General features: G+C 39.9%; 1 protein-coding gene across 1 annotated transcript in view; it reads left to right on the top strand.

Moving 5' to 3' along the window:
* Cimip6 (ciliary microtubule inner protein 6) overlaps positions 1–21,893 on the top strand; it is a 50,498-nt gene that overhangs the window by 677 nt on the left and 27,928 nt on the right. Inside the window, exon 3 of the mRNA XM_075942815.1 lies at positions 5,358–5,661. Coding sequence (XP_075798930.1) covers positions 5,358–5,661 — 304 coding nt within the window. The remainder of the gene's footprint in view (positions 1–5,357; positions 5,662–21,893) is intronic.

Genomic DNA, 21,893 nt, shown 5'->3' on the forward strand with positions numbered 1-21,893 from the left:
GTGAGGGGCTTCTAGGGTTCAGGATCCCTGATTGGCTGACACTTGTCTAGGGGTGTTCTGGTGAATTGTGCGGGCAGGTGATCCTGTCTACAACTGTTGGAACCTTAGGCATTTCCTTTGGATGGCCTGTTCTTGGGTGGTGCCTGGGTAGTCTCAGTTTGCGGTTCTTCCTGCAACCAGGTATTGCTTCAGGGTAAACTACTGAGACTCAGGATGGCTGAGTCCTACTCTGGCAGGCGATAATGGCTGGAAGTAAAGAACTTCCTTGGGTGGTCTGTTTCTATTTAGCCTACCAGGGCTGCCTCCTACATTGGCTTGGAACCAGGCACATGCTGTGGTGTTCGCTTGACGGTCAAAGGGCAGTTTGGGGGAGTCCATTCTCTCCTTTCACCATGTGGGGTGCAAGGATCAAGCTCAGGCTGTCAGTGCAGCAGCAAGAGTCTCCACGTGGGGAGCCATGCAGCCAGCTTCTTTTTGTGTTGAGACGGGGTCTCACTCTGCCATGTGTAGAGTCCAGACTAGCCTGGAACTGTGGCGTGCACATGAGCTCAGCTTCCGGTCCTCCCTGGTCGCATGGTACACCAGCCAGCCCTACAAGGCCTTTCACTGCCTTCCATTGTTTAATCATTTTACTCTTACATTTTGGTTACCGGGTAAGAATTCTACCCTTAGCCCTTGATTGACTGATTGGTTGACTGATTTATTTATTTATTTATTGTTGGTTTTTTCGAGACAGGGTTTCTCTGTGTAGCTCTGACAATTTACACCATCAAAGAACACAAAGTATATTTTCTGGGCAGGTGGTGAAGAACTGAAGTTGTTCAGCTTAAAAGAACTTTTAATTAGCATGTTTAAAATGCGGAGATTCTCTGAGGCATACAGGAACAGTTTTTAATGTGTGTCAATAAAAAAAAACCCTGGAAACAGTATAGATTTAGTAGGATATACACACTTCCCTACAAAGTAAATAAAATGAAAAATATTTGTAAAAGAAAGGGTTTTTATAGGTCAATCTCATCCAAGGTTTTTTGTTACAGAGAATTCTTTTCTAGGGCCTGGGGTTTTATGAATAAATTAAAGCCTCACAATTCAGTAAGAATGGGTCAGAATATAGAAGTCACTCAGTAATTAATTAAACAAGGCGTTGTAATTAGACAAACCACTGTGTGGAGGAGGACCACACCTCTGGAATTCTTGAGGCATAACAGGAAAAACAGCTTTAAAGTTTTAGCTGGAAGCTTTTCTGTGTCCCGCCCAGTACCACAGCCATTTCTAAAATAATCACCCAGAGTCTTAATATTAATCACAGTTGTTTGGCCAATGGCTTGCACTTATTACTGGCTAGCTCTTACATTTAAATTAGCCCATTTCTATTCATCTGTGTATTGCCACATGATTTCCTTCTTCACTGCAAAGGATTTCGAAGCTAGTGGCTTCCAGCTATTGCTTTTGCAGGAACTCGTGTATGGCAGTTGTCATTTCTGGAGATTTCATAAGCTATTTTAGGCTTTGCTTATTTATCTACATGCGTATCATACGAACATCCTTATGCATACACTGAGGACTGCTGTGCCAGAAGCGAGCTATCTTGCACGAGAAGTTGACTTTTAAGAAATGAAACATCACATATTTGCTTGCTTCATGATAACGTCAGTCTTAAAAGCCTGGCAGAAATTACTTGGCTTTGGACTTGATCCAGGGGAAGACTAGGTGACTCTTTTCTACCTGTGACTCATTTGAGCCCGTCTGTTCTCAAAGATAAGCCCCCTGATCATTTCTTAGTCCCTTTGCCTTACAATTAGTCTGCTTGGCCACAAACGCTTACAGCCCACGTTAATGAAGCAAGCATGAGGTAATGCGCACTTTTTAAGATTTTCCGTCTAAGTAATCATACATATAGGAAGAATACTGACAGCTGGCTTTTAATGAATGTCACCATTTGCCTGGCCAAGTTCTATACCACGTGTGCACGAGGCAAATAAATGATGTGGTTTCTTAAAAATAGAATTCAGGCTAGCTACTGTTTGGGTCGTGCATCTGAGAGCCAGACCTGTATCCCAAGCACGTTGCTAGGGGGAAAGGAAGTGTGTCTCCCCCAGCTGCAGTTTTCATAGGATGTGGTCCTGCATCACTCAGTATTTTTAGCTCTTTGCTATGGTTCAAAAATGAGCAACCATTTTCTGTATCTTTAACATTGTGAGTGGCCAAGTTTCTCCTCCAGTGGTCCCTCTCATATGATGTGCTGGTTCTGGTGTTTTTAACTTGACATTACTCCTAACTAGATAACTTGGATTAATCTTTGTTGAAACTTAACCTCCTTTCCGGAATGACACGCCTATCACTTAGGCTAATGGCCATCAATTGCTCAGACATAAATTGACGGCAGAATCACAGTATTTTTGAATCTAGAAAAGATTGTCAGGATGGTAATCTGAGTGACTGTGCTTTTATAATTGAGAATCCACAGCACAGAGAATTAGGTCAATTAGTTATGAGGAAAAACCACTAATAATTGTTGCAGAATATTATTTTAAGGCGTGTTATATTTGTTTATGCTCTGGAATATTTGTTTAATGATCTAAAGATGCGTTGTTTTTGTTTAAGCGGCATTTGTTTAACTCTGTGAAGCTGTGATTCTTTGCCTGCCTAAAACACTGGATAGTCTAGAAGGAACTGAACAGCCAATAGCGAGGCAGGAGGAAAGATAGGCAGGGTTGGCAGGCAGAGAGAATAAATAGAAGAAGAAATTTGGAAGGGAGAGGAGAGAGCAAGGAGAGTGGATGCTAGGGGCCAGCCACCCAGCCACATAGCCAGCCACAGAGCTACACAGCCAGCCACCCAGCCACACAGCCAGCCACCCAGCCACACAGCCAGCCACCCAGCCACACAGCCAGCCACGGAGCTACACAGCCAGCCACACAGCCACACAGCCAGCCACCCAGGCACACAGCCAGCCACCCAGCCACACAGCCAGCCACGGAGCTACACAGCCAGCCACCAAGCCACACAGCCAGCCATGGAGCTACACAGCCAGCCACCCAGCCACACAGCCAGCCACCCAGGCACACAGCCAGCCACCCAGCCACACAGCCAGCCACGGAGCAGGAGTGAAAGTAAGACACACAGAAGTAAGAAAAAGGTAAATGCCCAGAGGCGAAAGGTTAATGTAAGAAAAGCTGGCTAGAAATAAGCCGAGCTAAGGCCGGACATTCATAAGACTCCATGTGTGTTTATTCGGGAGCTCAGTGGTGGGCGGACCCCTCAAAGAGCAAAGAGTGAGGGAAAACAGAACAACAAATACCTGTTTACTTTTCTATATAAACAAGTCAGTAATTACTATTGAATCATAATGTGCAGTTTCCTAGAGAAAACACCAAGGATGGCTGGAATATATATCATCATCAGTACTGAAATGCAATGCCTATAACTGTCGATTAATTAATAGAATGCTTGTTAGATATCACTGCAGTTTTATTGTCAAAGTTTTCCTATTCAAATGGTTTAGACCCCTAAGGTTGTAACTACCTAGTGGTAGGCATGGTTTTTTAATTAAAAAAAAAACAATTCATACAGTGGGCCTGGGAAAGATGGTTCAGTGTGCAAGAGTGCTTCCTGTGTAAACAAAGGACCCAAGTTCAAATCCCTGACACCCATATAAAAATATAGCTTGTATGTAATTCCTGTAACCACAGTCCTGGGGGTACAGACTGGCAGATCCTGGGAGCCCTCTGGCTCGCCAACACCCAAATCAGTGAGTTTCTTGTTGTCCGATGTGAAGTCCTGTCTCAAGGTGACAAGCAGGAGGGCTTTATTGCCTTGTCTTAAGAGGAAGACACATGACATGCTCCTCTGGTCTCTGTGTGGGAATGTAAGGTGTCACACACGCACCCACACAGTTTGTTCAGGTTTATATTGTGTGTTTATCACATGCACCCCTGTACCTCCGCACCCCCTTTTTCTCATCCCCACACAGTCGTCATTTAGATGATTTTATTTCTACTTTTGTTTTATGCATACATGGTTTTGGGTAACTATATAAAATGTAGGAACTAACCACAAGGGAGAGAAAATGCATTAATTTTGCCTGAGACTGGCTTAATTCACTTACTGTATCTCTACTTGCATCCATTTTCCTGCAAACAACATTACTTCATTCATCTTTATGACTGAAAAGCTCCCTCGGCACCACGTACAGGTCACTTGACTTGATAAAGCAGTACAAACTAACGCCAGCTATTAAACCTTCTACTCTGCATCTGTGAAACCATCTATACTAGATGTTTCCTGATTCTGGAAATGAAGAACTTCAGGCTCCGAGATACTAAATGTCTTCCCTAAGAACAAGCTTGTAAAACGGGTCCACAACTCAAGCACCTGCTGCTCCCAGGGCCTACGCGTGGAGTCAGTTTGACTCAGGATAAAACTAGGCATCTCAGTGTGGATTTGAATGCCTGCTCAGCAAATGTGCGCTAGGACCCCTCCCTTCCTAGCTTTCCAGTTCTCCAACCCACTTCCACTTCCCTCACATTTGCTTACCTGCCCACTCCCTCCTCCAGAAACACACACACACACACACCATCACGTACACACCCTTCCAGCTTTTTAATAACACAGTCCACACTCAAGTATGTAGGTTGTGCAATGTCAAATCTTTCTACAATCTATTTTCCTAAGCCGGGCCGGACCTTAGGACCTGCATACAAAGGTCTAAGGACAGACTCCACTAGCCCACACCGGTCCCAAGTGAATATAAATATGCAGGCTGACTTCGGCTTCGCATGATCACACACACTCCTCATACACAGCAGAGCTCGGTTCAACAGAAACCTCTCTAATCCCATTTCCTTCTCTATGCAGAAAAACACTTCAGTTATCACATGTGCCAAAGACGTTTGGCTTTGGTAGTGGAAACTGGGAAGCAATGGTAAAATGAAGTAAGAAATTCCAGGGCCAAGGTGAACGTCAGGTTCCTCCCACCCCACCCCAGAGCTTGCTCTTCGGGGAAATGCAGGCATGCTAGTCTGACTGCCAACTGCCAAAACCTGCAGTCTCCTGCACCCACCCTGAAACCCCGCACTGACAGGGCAGATGCACGCACCACAAGGAGCCTCATTTGCAGGGAGCGTTCCTTTGTTCTATTTTAATGCTCGCCACAGGTCTGGCGACAGAGATTCTGTCATAAACCACGAAAGTGGCTGCCAAGCTTCCCTAGGGGAATCAGGACTTGCACAGCGTGCAGAAAGGCTCATGGAAAGCAGGTTCCCCAGGCGGCGGGGAGGCCTGGAAGCCATCCTTACTCACTCAAGACCAGCCCGGTCCCCGCTAGGCTGACTCAACAGGGCTCTAGGATTGGCTAGGTTCAGACTCGTCGCCCAACCTGAGGCGGGAGATAGGAACTAGAGACTTGAGGGCTCTTTCCCTCCGGCTCGGGACCAGCCCCGCCCGACTGCGAACGCCCTGCAGAACGCAATTACTGCGCCTGCGCACAGTACCCAGCCCCTTGCAGCTTCTCCTGAGGCTGGGTCGCTTAGCAACACAGAGTCACAGTGGCCGAGCTCTGGAGCCCCTCTCTGAGCAAGGGTTGGTCAGTGTTCTCTCCAGACCTTCCTGGCCGCCACGTGCCAGGCCGAAGGGGGCCATGGAGGGAGAGGAGAAGCAGCAGTAAGTCCCAGGGTTCGGCTTTCTGTTTCCCCTTCTGAAAACCATTTCCTTTATTGCAAAATGTTAAGCGAGACCCAAGGAGGGGCTCAACACCTATGATCCAGGCCACACACTTTATCCAAAAGGTTCCTCATGCTGCTTTCCAGAAGTTGAGTGATTACAGTATTTTTTTCAATGCACCGTTTACTGAGCACATACTGTCTGCCAGGGACTTCACGCACATCGCCTGGTAAGATTCTTGAGGCCGTCTTGAAATAATCATTCCTTACACTCCACGTTTAACGCATAGACAAATTCTGTGGGCTTTGCTTTTGAAATTATCCACTCTACTGCTGTTCATCACTTCCTCTCTTGTCCTCACCAGTGTCAGGTACCAGCTTCTCAAGGATATGGGCATCACTCTGCTTCCCTAGTCTCTCTGCAGACTTCTCAAGAGACAGCCTCAAAAAAAAAAAAAAAAAAAAGGTTTGGCTCAGGTCTCTGTGGGCCACCTTCAGAGATGCTGCCTTCCCTGAGAGGACTCTGCTCCCGCACGCAGCAGCTCACTTGCGAATCTTCTCTGGTGATCCTTATAGTGACCCCCACACCTGAACAAGCATCTGCATCACCTAAGAATGTGCAGAAATGAAACCTCCTGGGGTCTCCTCACACCAAACACATTGAATCAGGAACTCTGGGACCCCATCAATCTCCTGCTTCACAAGGCCGTCGGGTGGTGACCTGTACCTTGGAGGTAGTACAGCCAGTAGAAGAGGTGTGATGCCAAGGATACCTGCTCCCAAAGTGGTGTTTGTGTCAGACAGGTGGCTCTGACTGTGGGCCAGCTAGAGAACTAATTGAAACAAGTCCCCAGACACAAGCCTCTGAGATTATAGGGTAAATTACACCTACAGAGCCCTGTGTTTGACAAGGCCACCAGTGATACCAGGGCTATTACTTCAGAGACCATGCTTCATGTCCTAAGGATGGGTACATTTCTGATACAGAGTTCTGACAGTTACAGTAGGCTCTGCTGGAATGTTCTTTCCTCAAATATCCACTTAGTTGTGCCCATTCCTCCCTTTCTTTTTTCAGTTACCACCTTCACAATACAGTTCCCACCCTACCTAAATATGCAGTCTCTCTTCCTACATACATGCATGCCTTTTCTTCCTTACCACGTGACACAGCCTAACAGACGGTATTATTTCTTATCTGCTGCCACTAGATCGTAAGCCCTGTGAAGACAGGAATTTCACCTGTTTTCTTTCTGTGTATCCACGGTGCCTCATGCAGCACCCGGCAAGAAAAGACCTGCTGAATGATTTAGCTTTATTCTTCCTTTCTTCCTCTCAAATCCTTCGCAATAGCTATTGTTCTTTGATATAAGTAAAGGAATGGAACCTTAGATATTAAATGGCAGAATTGGGATTCCAACCAAACCTAACTACTGTTTGATGTATTTTGGGTGTATTTGTTTTTGTTTTGTTTGCTATTGTTTGCATTGCTGGTATAGAACCTAGGGTCTCGGGTTCATGAGTGTTTTGTTTGTATTTTCCTTGTACAAAGATGCTACTACAGAATCATGTGTTTCACATTTATTTGTTATCTATAGTCATTCACACCCTGCAATGCAGTACTCAGTAAATGCGTACGCATGTAAGCCGCCATCCATAGTTCTTCCTTTCAAGGATCTAATTCTAGTACAACTGTGTTGCTGGGTTACAACCAACACATGGAGAAAACCCATGCCAAGGAGTTCACAGTGATAAATTAACTGGAAAGTCAAAAGTTTTAGATAAATCTGCATCTCTGGGAATGTACTAGAAACATCTTAGAAGATACTTTCCCTCAGCTTTTCTAAATCCTTTGCAGAGGTGTCTTTGTTATGAAGCAAGGAACTGAAATCACGAAGACTCTGAATAGTGTTTTTATGTGGAGAAGAGAGAGGGTTAAAAGTGTACAGCTAAAACAAAGCCAGAATGGATAACAATTCTCGTGCATTCACCTGAAGTATGTAATCACTGAAACATAAACAGGGAATGCAGGGTGTCAGGCAAACAGTAATCAACCGAAATATTCCCCATTGCATGGGACTTACTGATTTGTAAGGGTATTTCTGGTTGGCGCTTACTGAAAACAAAGAACTAGGTGAATGCAATTTGAGTTACAGTAAAATCCATGGAAAGATTGTACATGCCTAGAGAATCATGAGGAGGGAAATACAGGAAGTGTCTGGGGACGTAACTTTTCAGCTGCTCAGGAACTAGGACAGAGCACTGGTAAGGAAGAGCATGAGCAGGTGCCATGAGGAGAAGAGAGAATGGAAAATAGGGGACAAAGATGCTTTGAAGAGATTGAAGAAATTAGCTGGTTCGCTAGCTATAATCAGGCCACCAGATTTTATTGTAAATGCAATGGAAATCCATTTGAGGATTTTAATTGAAAAATGACACAACAGAAAGGATGGGCTGGCTTTGGTTTGAAGTAAGGTAAGGTGTAGTAATACGAGCGGCGGCGGGGCTGCGTCCCCAACACCCCAGCCGCCTGCTCGGCTAGCTTTTGCCCCGAAATAATTACACAGACACTGTATTCTTTTAAACACTGCTTTGGCCCATTCCTATCTAGCCTCTTCTAGGCTAATTCTCACATCCCGATCAACCCATCTCTAATAATCTGTGAGCACCGGTCTTACCGGGAAGATTCTAGCCTAAGTCCATCCTGGGTCGGAGCTGGGGCATGGCGTCTCTTTGAAGCGTCTGCTCTGGAGAGGAGAGCTGCGGAGTCTGACCTCACTTCCTCTTCCTCCCGGCATTCTGTTCTGTCTACTCCACCCACCTAAGGGTGGGCCTATCAAATGGGCCTAGCAGTTTCTTTATTGCTTAACCAATGAAATCAACAGATTAATATATGACACTCCCACATCAGTAGGGATATATTTTAAGAGTTGTGTGTAAGGCAAAGCATAACTACCCGTTTTTCACTGTAAATCTGGAATCATTGTTATTGTTGTTACCATTGCTGATTTAATAATGCATAGTTGGTCTTTCTTGTTAGACTTTCTTTGGACCACCAAATGATGTCATGGAGACGTCTTTTAATTATGAAAGCTTGGCCTTAGCTTAGACTTGTTCTGAACTAGCTCCTATAGCTTATATTGACCCGCTTCTATTCATCTACATTTTGCACATGACTCTTTACCTCTCTTTTCAATACTGTGCAGCCAATTCCTTCCATGTCTTCCTGGCATATCCTAACACACCCAGATACATCATGAGTTCCTCTTTTTCCACAGAAATCACACCTATTTTCTCTCATGCAACATTTTTCCCCTTTTATTTAAATTAAAAGGAAAAGTTTTAGCTCTAACAAGTAAAAATATATACAATGATCAAGTAAGAATTACATTCACAATGTTCAGTCCATTTTTATTTGGTAAATTTGGAGAAAATACTCTATATTCTATCCTATCTTGGTGAGTCCAAAGTTGTGAACCTAAACCATTTTCTATTATAACTGGTATTACCAATCTAAAAATATATTTTTAGACATTAAAACGTTTTCTTAGATAAAACAACTTAAATCTTTATTTCTGTAAGCCTTTATAAACTTTACATCTCTTGTGTAATTTTTTTTGAATTTGGTAACAAAGAAGATGGCATAACTATCTAGTCTTCAAACCTCATCAAAGACCTGAGAAGGATAAAATATTACCTAAGTAAACAGGAAGTGCAGAGCAAACAAATTCTAAGACATTAGAAACAATAGATACTTCTGTATGCCTGGATAGTCATCAATGGTTTCTCTGCAATTCTGGGGCATCCATCTCTTACCTACCCACCTAGAATATCTGACAGACTTTTCTGATAAACAGGATTTTTGAAGGACTTTCCCACTTTGTCTTGGCAAAGCTTGACAGTCATTTTCTTTTTTGTTCTGCTTATCCAATTTGAACAGAATACTGTTGGCAGTTGAGGTAAGGGTAGTTTCTTGCCCAGTGGCTATCTTTTGACACAAAAAAAGCAAATTCCATATGGAGTTATTTTGATGCCCATCATCTTCTCTGAAGTAGATTGGTGCTGCTAAAAGCACACATGGCTCATTGTCATAAAACACCTCGTATTATTAAAACATCTTAAATGCCATATTATGTAGCTCTCTGAAGTGTTTGAAGACCACTTGTCTATCTAAAATATATCTCTGTTTGACCTTGAAAACATCCTAACGTGGCTACAAGTTTGATTATAATAGGTGACTAACTATTAACCTGTATTTCTTTTTTATCCTAGATAGTTTGTAATAATAACTTTCAAGGCCTAGGAATTTACATTACATTGTTAAGTGATCTACATAGATACAATACCTTAAACAAGAATAGAAACACACATTGATTATGTTCTAAGAAAAATGACCTTAAATTTGTATCAATATACAAAAATATCTTAAACAAGAGTAGAATATATATAGTATAATAAGAATAATCTTAAATTTATATCAATATATAAAATCCATACCAATTATAAAACATTTTAAAATATTTAAGGCTAATAATTGGGGGTTTTTTTGGCAGGGGAGGGTTAAAATTAGATTCATTAATCTACTCTTTTATTCTATCATTTCTATATCCCCCTTTTTTCTTTTCACAAACAAGATCCCTGGATATAATCTCCCTTGTTCAGCTTATTTTCCCTGACCATTACCAATAAAAACTTGTAACCAACCCCAATAAACAATGACAAATATCTATAAACCACTGAATGACCAAAAACCATCCATCCACTTCTTGGGAATGTGGGCATCATGTTCTTAAAATAACTTCCTGCTATCTGTGGGGTAATGGCATCACTAGGGGACTCTGAGAAAATTGAAATAATGGCCAAGTCCTGAAAGAGCTAGCTATACCCTTTATTATCCAGTCCCTGTGTAATGGGAAAGTGTAGGGTTTACCTGAAGTCCTGGCTGGAGTAGGACATGAAGCTGAAGCATCTCAATTAGTTACCTTGAAATTCTTCTGAGCAGTTTACAGTCCAAAGGTGATATTTGTGTAGTGTTTGTTAGCTTAGTGGTGTTACCACAACCCAAGTGGAATCATTGATGTGGGGCCCCATCCTCCTTTGGAAAACTTCAAAGATGATTGTTAGGAATGATCATGGTTCACTGCAGAAAACTTAAACATTTTAAATATCACATGCAGCAGATATCAAAGAGGTCAAAGGGCCACAATTTGTTAATTACATGCAGACTACATAAACTTAATTTCTAGTTATGTGATAGAGACTTAAACACCAAATCATGTACAAGAATTTAGATGAGGCCTTTTTCTAGAATTAGCACTCTCTATGACCATTAATATAATGACAGAAGTTTAATATGTATATATGTTTTATAAATTATGAGATAGTACTTATACCTTAAGAAAAGTGTTAAAGAGTCTAAATAAAACCAAAAGAGTATGATATTAGTGTCAATAGAATAGTCCCATAATTTTGGTTTTTTCTTCTGTCCCATATCAGGTAACTCTTCTGAATGAGAGAGAAATTTTGAATTTTACTTTAATAAGTAAAATTATTATTATTAATTATTATTATAAGTAAAATACTTATGTTTAGAGAAAGAAAGAGCCACACTTCAACTCCAAAGCCAACTTTAATTTTTAATTGGACTGGAACTCCAAAAGATCATTTGACTTATATGTCTGTAGAGAACAGCAGAAACAAATATTTGGAAAGATTTATGAAATTTTATCCTGCTGGAAATGTGATATACTGATAGGCCAATTTACTCTTTTTCTTGGGACATTCTTTCTAGATGATTCATCCTTTTGCTTTAGATGTCTCATTTGTCCATTGGTCCTTGGACTCCTTAGTTGCATGCATTCATTCTCCTAGAAAGACAAAAACAAAACACTGACCCAACCCTATCTTTGGGGAGTTTCCTTTTTGGCAAGTTATATCTGATCAAATGAAAAACATTTGTTAGACTTGTAAGTTAATTTACATTGAACAGTCATTCTCCTTGATGAAGTATCACCACTTCTAATCAAGAAGTCTCTCCTGGTAGAATCTATCAACTTTGATGGCATCCATATTTTCTTTCTTCCCCCCCCCCCCCAAAAAAACCTCTTCCTCAGTATATCACATCTTCTGGTTTCCATTCTGAGGTCAACAAATCTTTACTTTTTTTAAATTAATTTTTTGAGCTATACATTTTTCTCTCCTCCCCTTCCTTCCTCTACCTGCCTTTCTACTCTCTCCCATGGTCCCCATGCTCCCAATTTACTTAGGAGATCTTGTCTTTTTCTACTTCCTATGTAGATTAGATCTATGTATGTCTCTCTTAGAGTCCTTATTGTCTAGGTTCACTAGGATTGGGAATTATAGGCTGGTTTTTCTTTGCTTTATATCATAAAGACACTTATGAGTGATTACATATGATATTTGTCTTTCTGGGTCTGGGTTACCTTACTTAATATGATGTTTTCTAGCTCTATGCATTTGCCCTCAAATTTCAAGATGTCATTTTTTTCTGCTGTGTAGTAGTCCATTGTATAAATATACAACATTTTTCTTAACCATTCTTTGGTCAAGGGTCATTTAGGTTGTAAACAGGTCCTGGCTATGATAAACAATGCTGCTATGAACATAGTTGAGCACCTATCCTTATGGTAGGAATGAGCATCTTTTTGGTATATACCCAAAAGTGCTATTGCTGGGTCTTGAAAAAGATTCTTGCCTAATTTTCTGAGAAATCACCATGCTGGTATTGAAAGGGGCTGTACCAGCTTGCACTCCCACCAGCAATACAGGAGTGTTCCCTTTACCCCACATCCATTCAATATAAGTTGTCATCGGTCTTTTTTACCTTGGCCGTTCTTACAGGTGTAAGATACAAACTCAGAGTGGTTTTGTTTTGCATTTCTCTGATGGCTAAGGATGTTGAGCATTTCTTTAAGTGTCTTCTAGCCATTTTAGATTCCTTGATTGAGAGTTTGCTGCTTAGGTCTGTACACTATATTTTTATTGGATTATTTGTTCTTTTAATGACCAGTTTCTTGAGTTCTTTGTATATTTTGGAGATCAGCTATCTGTTGTGGGGTTGGTGAAGATCTTTTCCCATTCTGTAGATTGCAATTTTATTCTGTTGACTATGTTTTTTGTTTGTTTGTTTTTGGTTTTGCTTTAAAAAAGATGTTCAATTTCAGATGTTTCTATTTGTCAATTTTTCTCTCACTGTCTGTGCTATTGGGGTTATATTTAGAAAGTGGTGTGCCAATGTGTTCAAGTGTACTTCTCACTTTCTCTTCTATGACGGTCAGTGTGGCTGGCTTTATTTTCAGGTCTTTGATCCATTTGAACTTGAGTTTTGTACATGGTAATAGATATGTATCAATTTTCATTCTTTTACATGTTGATATCCAGTTATGTCAGCACCACTTGTCAAAGGCTTTTTCAGCATCTAATGAGATCATCATGTGGTTTTTATTTTTCAGTTTGTTTATGTGGCGGATTACATTGACAGATTATCATATGTTGAACCACTCCTGCATCTTTGGGATGAAGCTGACTTGATCATGGTGGATGATCTTTCTGATGTGTTCTTAGAATTCGATTTGCCAGTATTTTATTTAGTATTTTGGCATCAATGTTTATGAGTGAGATTGGTCTATAATTCTCTCTCTTAGTAATTCTTTATGTGGTTTGGGTATCAGAGTAATTGTTGCCTAATAAAACGAGTTTGGCAATGTACCTTTTGTTTCTATTGTGTGGAACAATTTGAGGAGTATTGGTATTAGTTCTTTTTTGAAAATCTTGTAGAATTCTGAGCTGAAACCATCTACTCCTGGAATTTTTTTTGGTGGGAGACTTTTGATGAGTGTTTCTATTTCCTTAACAAATATTGGTTTATTTTATTTGCTTATTTGGTCTTGATTTAATTTTGGTACATGACACTTATCCAGAAAATTGTCCATTTCCTTTAACTTTCCAATTTTGTGGAGTACAGATTTTTGAAATATGACCTAATAATTCTCTGGATTTCCTTTGTGTTTGTTGTTATATCTCCATTTTCATTTCTGATTTTGTTAATTTAGATATTCTATCCCTATCTTTTGGTTAGTTTGGACAAAGATTTGTCTATTTTGTTGATTTTCTTGAGGAACCAACTCTTTGTCTCACTGATTCTTTATTTATATTTTATTGATTTCAGCTCTCAATTTGTTTATTTCCTGCCATCTAGATCTCCTGGGTGAGTTTGCTTCTTTTTGTTCTAGAGTTTTTAGGTGTTCTGTTAATTCCAGCTTCTTTCTTTCTTTCTTTCTTTCTTTCTTTCTTTCTTTCTTTCTTTCTTTCTTTCTTTTGTATACAATACTCTGTCTGTATATATGTCTGCAGGCCAGAAAAGGGCACCAGATCTCATTACAGATGGTTGTGAGCCATCATGTGGTTGCTGGGAATCAAACTCAGAACCTCTGGGAGAGCAGCCAGTGCTCTTAACCTCTGAGCCATCTCTCCAGCCCTTTTCCAGCTTCTTTATGTAGGCTGTTATATGCAAAAAATCTATTTCATTTTACTAGAAATATATGCGGGAGCATTGTCAGTCTTAACATGTACAGGTATCCTCATGATGGCCATAACTTCTAATAAATGTATAATTACAGAATCAACCCCTTCAGAACTCAAAGCAGTTGTGCATTAAAATCATGAAGAAGTATCTATGGTATGGTATACATATTTTAATTTTCCAAACTCTGTGAAATGAAACACATCCATCTGCCAAATTCCATTTCTTTGAGCACCCTGTGGAGTTTGATTATTAAAAAAATGTAAAATATTTTCTTATAATTTTCTTGACTAGTTAGTTGCCAAGTGATAGGAAAAATTTTTTTAAGACCCTTGCTATTAACATGTTTCTTATGAAATTTTGAGACTTCTAACACATTTCCTACTAATTGATAATCAATTTCATCATTTCCTTGTGCTAGTGGGCCTGGTAGTCATGTATGGGACCTGATATGTGTTATATACAAGGCATGTTTTCTATCTCTGATTATTTCTTGTAATTGAATAAATAACAAAGTTAATTCTGAAGCATCTGAAATATGTTCAGCAGTTTCAATATGTAAACAACTCTTTCTGCAATTGAGAGTAACTATATTAAGAGGTTCTAGGAAATCTAATAATACTATGAGAATAGTTTAAAATTTTGGCTTTTTAACAAAATCATAAGGGCTTTGAGCCACTTTACTTAAATTTACTGACTTATGATGTGCCTTTTTTGCATCAGTATAAAATGTAGGGGTTCCAGAAATTGGTTTTCCCTGTACAATGAGAGTATGAATCCAATTAGTTCACTTTATAAACTGAAGTCTCTTGACTTTGGGTTATTTGTTGTTACTCTCTTCTAAACAATTACTGCAAGCTCTTTGCCATGCTCATTTTCTGTCCATAACGAGGAAATTTCAGCATTAGTAAAAGGTATGATGGGTCTATTCCTGCTAATTGATAAAGTCTTCAATTTTCCTTTCAGGATCAATTCAGAAACCTTTTCTACATAGGTCTTTAAGTTTTTACTCTGTGTTGTAAAAATATTCATTATAAGATATTATCTTCTCTCTGCATTAGAATTCCAGTGATAGAATGTGTAGAAGGTAAAACAACCAGAATACATCCAAGCTGTGAACCAAATGATACACATGTGCATCTGGTAATGGTAACTTCTTTTCTACCAAAGTCAGTTCTTTTTCAACCTCAGATAATAATTTGCTTGGACTATTTAAGTTCTTATTGTGTTGTAAGGTTTGAAATAAATTATTTAGTTCTTAAATTGTCAATCCACTTATGGGTCATAACAAGTTAATATCTCCCAGCAATTTTTGAAAATCATTAGAAGTTTGTAATTAATCTCCCCTGTATAGCATAAGGTCAAGGTGTGATCATCAAATGTAACCTGTCTTTCCATATCAGCATAATGGCCCTCCCCAAGGATTTAATCTTGAGAAACCACATAACTTCTAGCCTTACCTCAATGTTCAATGGCCCTAGCTTAATATCTCTATCAGATTCTCCACTCTAACTGAGAATCAGCTTCCAATACTGATGTGACTAACTTTTTCCAGTTTTGTGGAATAATTATGTTGCGAGTGGCCAATGAATTTAACATTTGCTTCACAAAAGGTGAGTGCATACCATATCAAACTATTCCTTCCTTAAATCTCTTCAAATATGACATTTCTATAGGATCCCAGTTAACTTCTGAATAGCCTTGTAGATGCTTATTATCTGGTTGTCATTCTTGCATAGTTACTGGATAAATTTTTCTAATAACTTTAGGCTACTCCTCTTCAGTGTCATAATACAATGGTGTAGTAACTTCTGTTTCAAGATCTTCTCTGCGAGAATATCTTTCTTAATTTTATTAGTCTATACTTGTAAGTATTTTATCTTTATCAGCCAATTTTTCTATTTGGCACTGATACCAAACAACATTTTTAGTGATAAAAGAAGAATGACCAAAACGATAATTGTCATTATGTTAATTCCAGCTACATTGATTATTCTTCATTTAATGGTTCCATGTTCAAACCATCCACTGTGGAACTATACAGAGACCTAACTCTGTGCATTGCAATATGTCCCATTTCTAATGTGGGGGAAAATTCTCTTTTTTAAAAACTAATTCCCCCCTTAAGGATTTCCAGTTTTCTCACCAGATCTGATGATGATGACAGTGAAGTGTGAGGGTAACTGTCACTGCACAGCACAGCTGGGCGGAGAACACAGGTAGTGCACAGCCTGACTGCAGGCAACTACAACTGCTCACATATAGCTGTGAGCTGAGACTGTGGCAGTTGCAACAACAAAAGAAGCCCAAGTGGGTACTGAGCTGGTTACTCTAGTGTGACAGCATCCTGAAGAGGGGTCCAGGGGAAGCCCTCAACCCATGAGGAGAAGGAGTCAAGAAGCTATTCATCTGAGAAGCAGACACGGAATGTGCAGAAGGAGCTCCTGTGGCAGGAGCTTCCTGAAGGCAAAGTCAGCCAGTCATGGGTGGGTAATTCTGATGTTCGGAGCCCAGGCACCTGTGGAGTTTCGGGCCTTTGAAGTTTGGGTGGCAGCTGGAGACTGTTGCAGAGAGTCTGCAGCAGGAAAATCCCAGACTTGCTCAGAGACTTTGCAGCAAGGAAGGAAAAGCCAGTCAGCTCTGGCAGCTGTGGCAACTGCAAAGCCAGTGGTGAGCACCTATCTTGTTCTGTCATGTCTTAAGTTGGATGCCAGGCAATGCATTTATCTAATTATTCTTTCTTAATAAAAAATCAGGAGTCAAATGTTGGGGTAAGATCCTGAATGATCAGAGAAGAGGTCACCAATCATATCCTCTCTCTTCTATTCCTCAATCAAAAGACTTGAGATCTTCTCTCAGCCCTGCCTTGCTACTTTCTGACTCCTATCTGGCCTCCGTCCAAGACCTCTATAGTTAATTTTGGTCTGTTAGTGGCTAGCTCTGCCCTCTGACTCTAAACAAGTTTTATTGTCAGAATATGATCAATATATCATAAGACATTAACCAACCCTCCTAAATGATGATAAATATCCATTACCCATCAAATTACCAAAAACCACCCATCCTACTTCTTGTGAATGTGGGCATCATGTTCTTAAAATTACTTCCTGTTGCCTGATGACAATGGCATCTTTGAGAAAATTGAGATAATGGTCAAGTCCTGGGAAAGGTACCTGTATAATTTGTTGTTCAGTCTCTGTGTATTGGGAAAGCACAGGGCTTATCTGGAGTCCTGGCTGGAATAGTCTGTGAGGCTGGAGCATCTTAGCTAGCCACTTTGAAGATGTTTTGGATGCAGATTGTTGGGGAAACTGCAAAGGCATTCTGAGAGGCTCTATCACCTGTCTTCTTTGTTGTCTTGTTCTTTATTTTCTGAAAACACACAGACTTTTAAAGGTAACATGCATATCCACATTAACACAATTTTGGAATGTTCTATGTGTATAAATCAGCTAAATATGATTTTTGTTTTATGTTTGTATAGGTAAAAACCATCTGTCAGTTTCATCAGTCCATTTTACTGCATAACTAAACTGTCGTGAGGACTCTGTAGCTAATAAGATTTATCATGTCTCATCCAGTCTCAGAGATGTTTCCATAGCAGAGGGATCAGCTTATATGCAACCTGTCTTGTATGTTTTCTTTTTTCTTCCTTTGTGCTTGAAGTCAAGATCCTCATGAGGTCTTCCCTGATGAAATCTAATCTCCATTAATTTTGAAGGAATCTATAACTTTTTGTTTTCTGTGGAAACATGTATAACATCTCCCCTGACACAACATATTTCCTGACTTCCATTATGAAGTTAAGACATCCTTAAAATATATAGCCTGGTTTAATTTAGAATTTTATTTTTTCCACAATCCAATCTTAGTAGCTGTTGGATTTTTGTTGTTGTTGTTGTTCATTAGCATGTAGAAAGTTTAGTCAACAAAGTAGCATATAGTATTCATATGTCCTGTGTATTTTCAATCCTTATCTGGTTTACATATGTGTGTGTGTATGTGTACATATGTATTTCTACTTTATTCTTTCTTTAAAGACTTTTCTTTTTAAACTACTTCTTTTCCTATGACTGTTTATCCCCATTTTCTTTTCTTTCTTTAGTATCTAAGCACATTTTTAAGAATATTGTACCTGTTTAGAGGTTTTTGTTGGTCTGGATCTAGCTTTTTGCACCTCTGTAGCATTTTTCTGACCACGTGAGACAAATCTTAAAAGGCCACGACAACTGCCATGCAGCTAGGCTTATCACATGGTGCTGGTGGCTGACTCTGCCCCCTTCAGGCCCTCAGGCAGCAGCAGAACCATCACCTAAAGGTCCCAGCTGTTCCTAACTGTCCCAGATCTGGTCACTCTGCACTTGTCTGCAGAACAGGGCCTTCTAAAGGAGTGCAGTTCTGTACACATCAAGCACTGGGTCTGCCCGAGAGACCGCAGCTACCAGGAAGCCACATCCGGTTCCATGTTTGTAACTTTTTTCAACTTTCTCAGGCCCTATGTGGATTTATGTGCCCCACACTGGGCACCAACGTGGTTGATCTTTTTTATCCACTTTCTTTTGAGACCACCAACCCCAAACAAATGACATGGAACCTTCTTATTAATTAATAAGCTTGATCTTTAGCTTAGGTTTGCTTCCAGCTAACTCTAACTTTTATTCATTTACATTCTGGCATGTGGATCTTTATCTCTTTTCAGTACCATGGGTATAATGCCCTCTATATCTTGCTAGTGTCTCCTGCCATTCCTCCACTCATCCCAAGTTCTTCTCTCTCCCTGGAAATCTCACCTATTCTCTCCTGCCTAGCTATTGGCCTTTCAGCTCTTTATTAAACCAATGATATGGCACCTTGGCAAAGACACATCTTCTCAGTGTACAAAAAGATTATCCCACAGCAATAATGCTTTTATTCTTTTGAGAATTCCATACTCTGCATTTTGATTATTATCTCCCTCCCTCAATTCCCACCATACCCACCTTCAACTTCCTACCCACCCAACTTCATATTCACCCATTTCTTTTCTTCTCCTTTTTAACTCTTCGAATCCCATTCATGTTACCTAAATACTCTTGAGTATGGAGCCTGCACCGAAGCTTTGTCATCTGACCAGGGACACACCTTTAAAACTAAACTAAACTAAAAACCTGACCAACCCTAGTGACTATCATATACCAAAGCTCCTTAGATAGAGGTAGGATTTTGTGTCCATATACCCTCTTCCATGCTGATATTTGCCTGGGTTGAGTTTGCACAGGTCTTATGTATGCTGTCACAACCACTGTGAGTTCATATGTGTGACTCTCCTGTTATGACCAGGAAGCACTGTTGCCTTGCAGTCATTGAACACTTCTGACTGTTAATAATTTTCAACCTTTCTGTGAGGATTCCTGAGCCTTGAGTGGAAGATGCCCATTTAGTGTTAAGTATTTTGACGTTTCTTATTCTCTGCACCTTGGCCAATTGTGTGTCTCTGTTTTAATTGCCAATTATTGCAGGAAATAGCTTCTCTGATGACTTATTCACAGATATATGGGTATAGCAATTATTTAGGAATTATTTTAACTTATGTTCATTTATCAGCATAATAGGCTATCCCAGGGCCTATGATGTATTTAGTCACATGTTCTTGACTCCGTTAATGGTGCCAGGTATAGGTTCTATTTCTTGGAGCTGTTATAAGAAACCCCAGAGGTAATTTATACAAGAAAGCATTTAATTGGGCTCATGCTTTCAGAGGGTGAGAGTCACTAACGGCAGAGCAAGGGCAAGGCAGCAGGAACAGTTGCAAGTTCATATCTTGCCCCACAGGTAGAAGGCAGAACAGGAGCACAGTGGGAATGGAACAAGTCTTTCTAAACCTCCAGCCTACCCCAGTAATATCTCTCTCCAACAATATTCTACCTTCTAATCCTTTCCAAACAGTCCCAGCCAACTGTAAGACCAAGTGTTCAAACATATGAGTCATTGGATCCATTTGCATTCAAACTGCCGAACTCCACACTCCTCTAATATTTATGCCCCTGAGACTGTGGGTGTACCTTCACAAGATAGCCATTATTATTGCTCATAGAGTTAGTAGTGGGGTAATATTGATGGTTGCTTTTCTCCTCTAGTTGTGTGCATAGTACCTTTCAGCACTGTACAAGCTAGCAAGTAGGGATAAAGCTTCCAAGTCAATGCAAACTTAATTTCTCTGTTTTGTGGCTCAGGTATCATGAGTAGTAGGGTCTCACTATCAAGTTCTGGTGTGCAAAAAGAGTCATGGCAATAACTTGTAATGTTTGGGGGTCTATGCAATCTCACTGGCCAAAAAAGTAAATAAATAATTAAGAGACAATCCTTTACTGGCACTGGGATTTTCTTTGCTAGCATGTGGTACGTAGTTGTGATGTTGCTTTACCATGGACACTCTGGGTAGTATATTGGTTAGTTTTGTCAACTTGACACCAATAGATTCACTAAGGAAGAGGGTATCTTAACTGAGGGATTAGCATCATCAAAGTTGCCTCCATCAAAGCAGGCATGTATCTTGGGCATTTTCTTGATTAATGATTGATGTAGGAGGGCCCAGCTCCCTGTGAGTGGTACCATCTTTGGTCAGATGATCCTGATTATATTTAAGAAATCAGACTGAGCTAGCCATAGAAAACAAGCCAGTAAATATTTCCTCCACAGTCTCTGCTTCAGTTCCTGCCTCCAGGTTCTGGCTTGAGCTACTGCCTTGATTTCTTCCAGTGATAGACTGTGATGTGTAAACTGAAATAAACCCTTTCCTCCCAAGTTGGTTTTGGCCAAAATGTCCTATTATAGCAATAGAAAAGCAAGCTAATATAAGTAAGTAGGTATCTACATGGCTTTTCTAAAAGGCTTTTAGCATTAATTATCTCTCCTCATAATCCCACTTTTACTCTACCCTCCCATCCCCCAACCCATTTAATCCTTTCTGTTTTATTATCTTTCTCCTCTTATTCCACTGTATTATGTCTTCCCTCTCCCTCCAAAGGAACATTCCTCCCTACCCCATGGACCCGTAACTGGTTTCTTAACTTCTAAGGGACCGTTTACTGGTTTCTTAACCTCTAAGGGTATTCCAAACAAAATATACATGTCTAAGATTCAAAGCTAACATCTTTATATGAGAGACAATATGGCATGTTTCTCTTTCTGTGTCTGAGTTACCCAACTCAGAATGATTGTTTCTAATTACATATATTTATCTGCAAATTTCAGTTTTTAACAGCTAATAATAATATTTCACTGCATAAATTTACTACATTTTCAGTTATCCATGTATCAGCTGATGACTATCTATTTCCATTTCCTGGCTATTATGACCAGAGCAGCACTAAACATAAATTAGCATGTCACTGTTATTGTACTTGGTTCATTTGGAGGTGAGTTTTGTGCAGGGTGGGAGACAAGGATCTAGTTTTCTTCTATATGTTGCTATCCAATTTTACCAGCACAACTTTTTGATGGTGCTACCTTTTCTTTAGGGTGTAACTTTGGCCTCTTTGTGGACTTATTGGGTGGCTTTATACTGGGGTCCTCAATCCTATTTCATTGATCATGGTAGATAATCTTTTTGATGTGCTTTTGAATTCTGTTGCAAAAATGTTTTATTGAGAATTTTTATTTTTGTGTCTGTGTTCATCAGATTGGCCTATAATTTCTTTCTTTTTTTGTTAAAT

This window comes from Microtus pennsylvanicus, chromosome 12, assembly GCF_037038515.1.
Source record: "Microtus pennsylvanicus isolate mMicPen1 chromosome 12, mMicPen1.hap1, whole genome shotgun sequence".
NCBI classification, from domain to species: Eukaryota; Metazoa; Chordata; class Mammalia; order Rodentia; family Cricetidae; genus Microtus; species Microtus pennsylvanicus.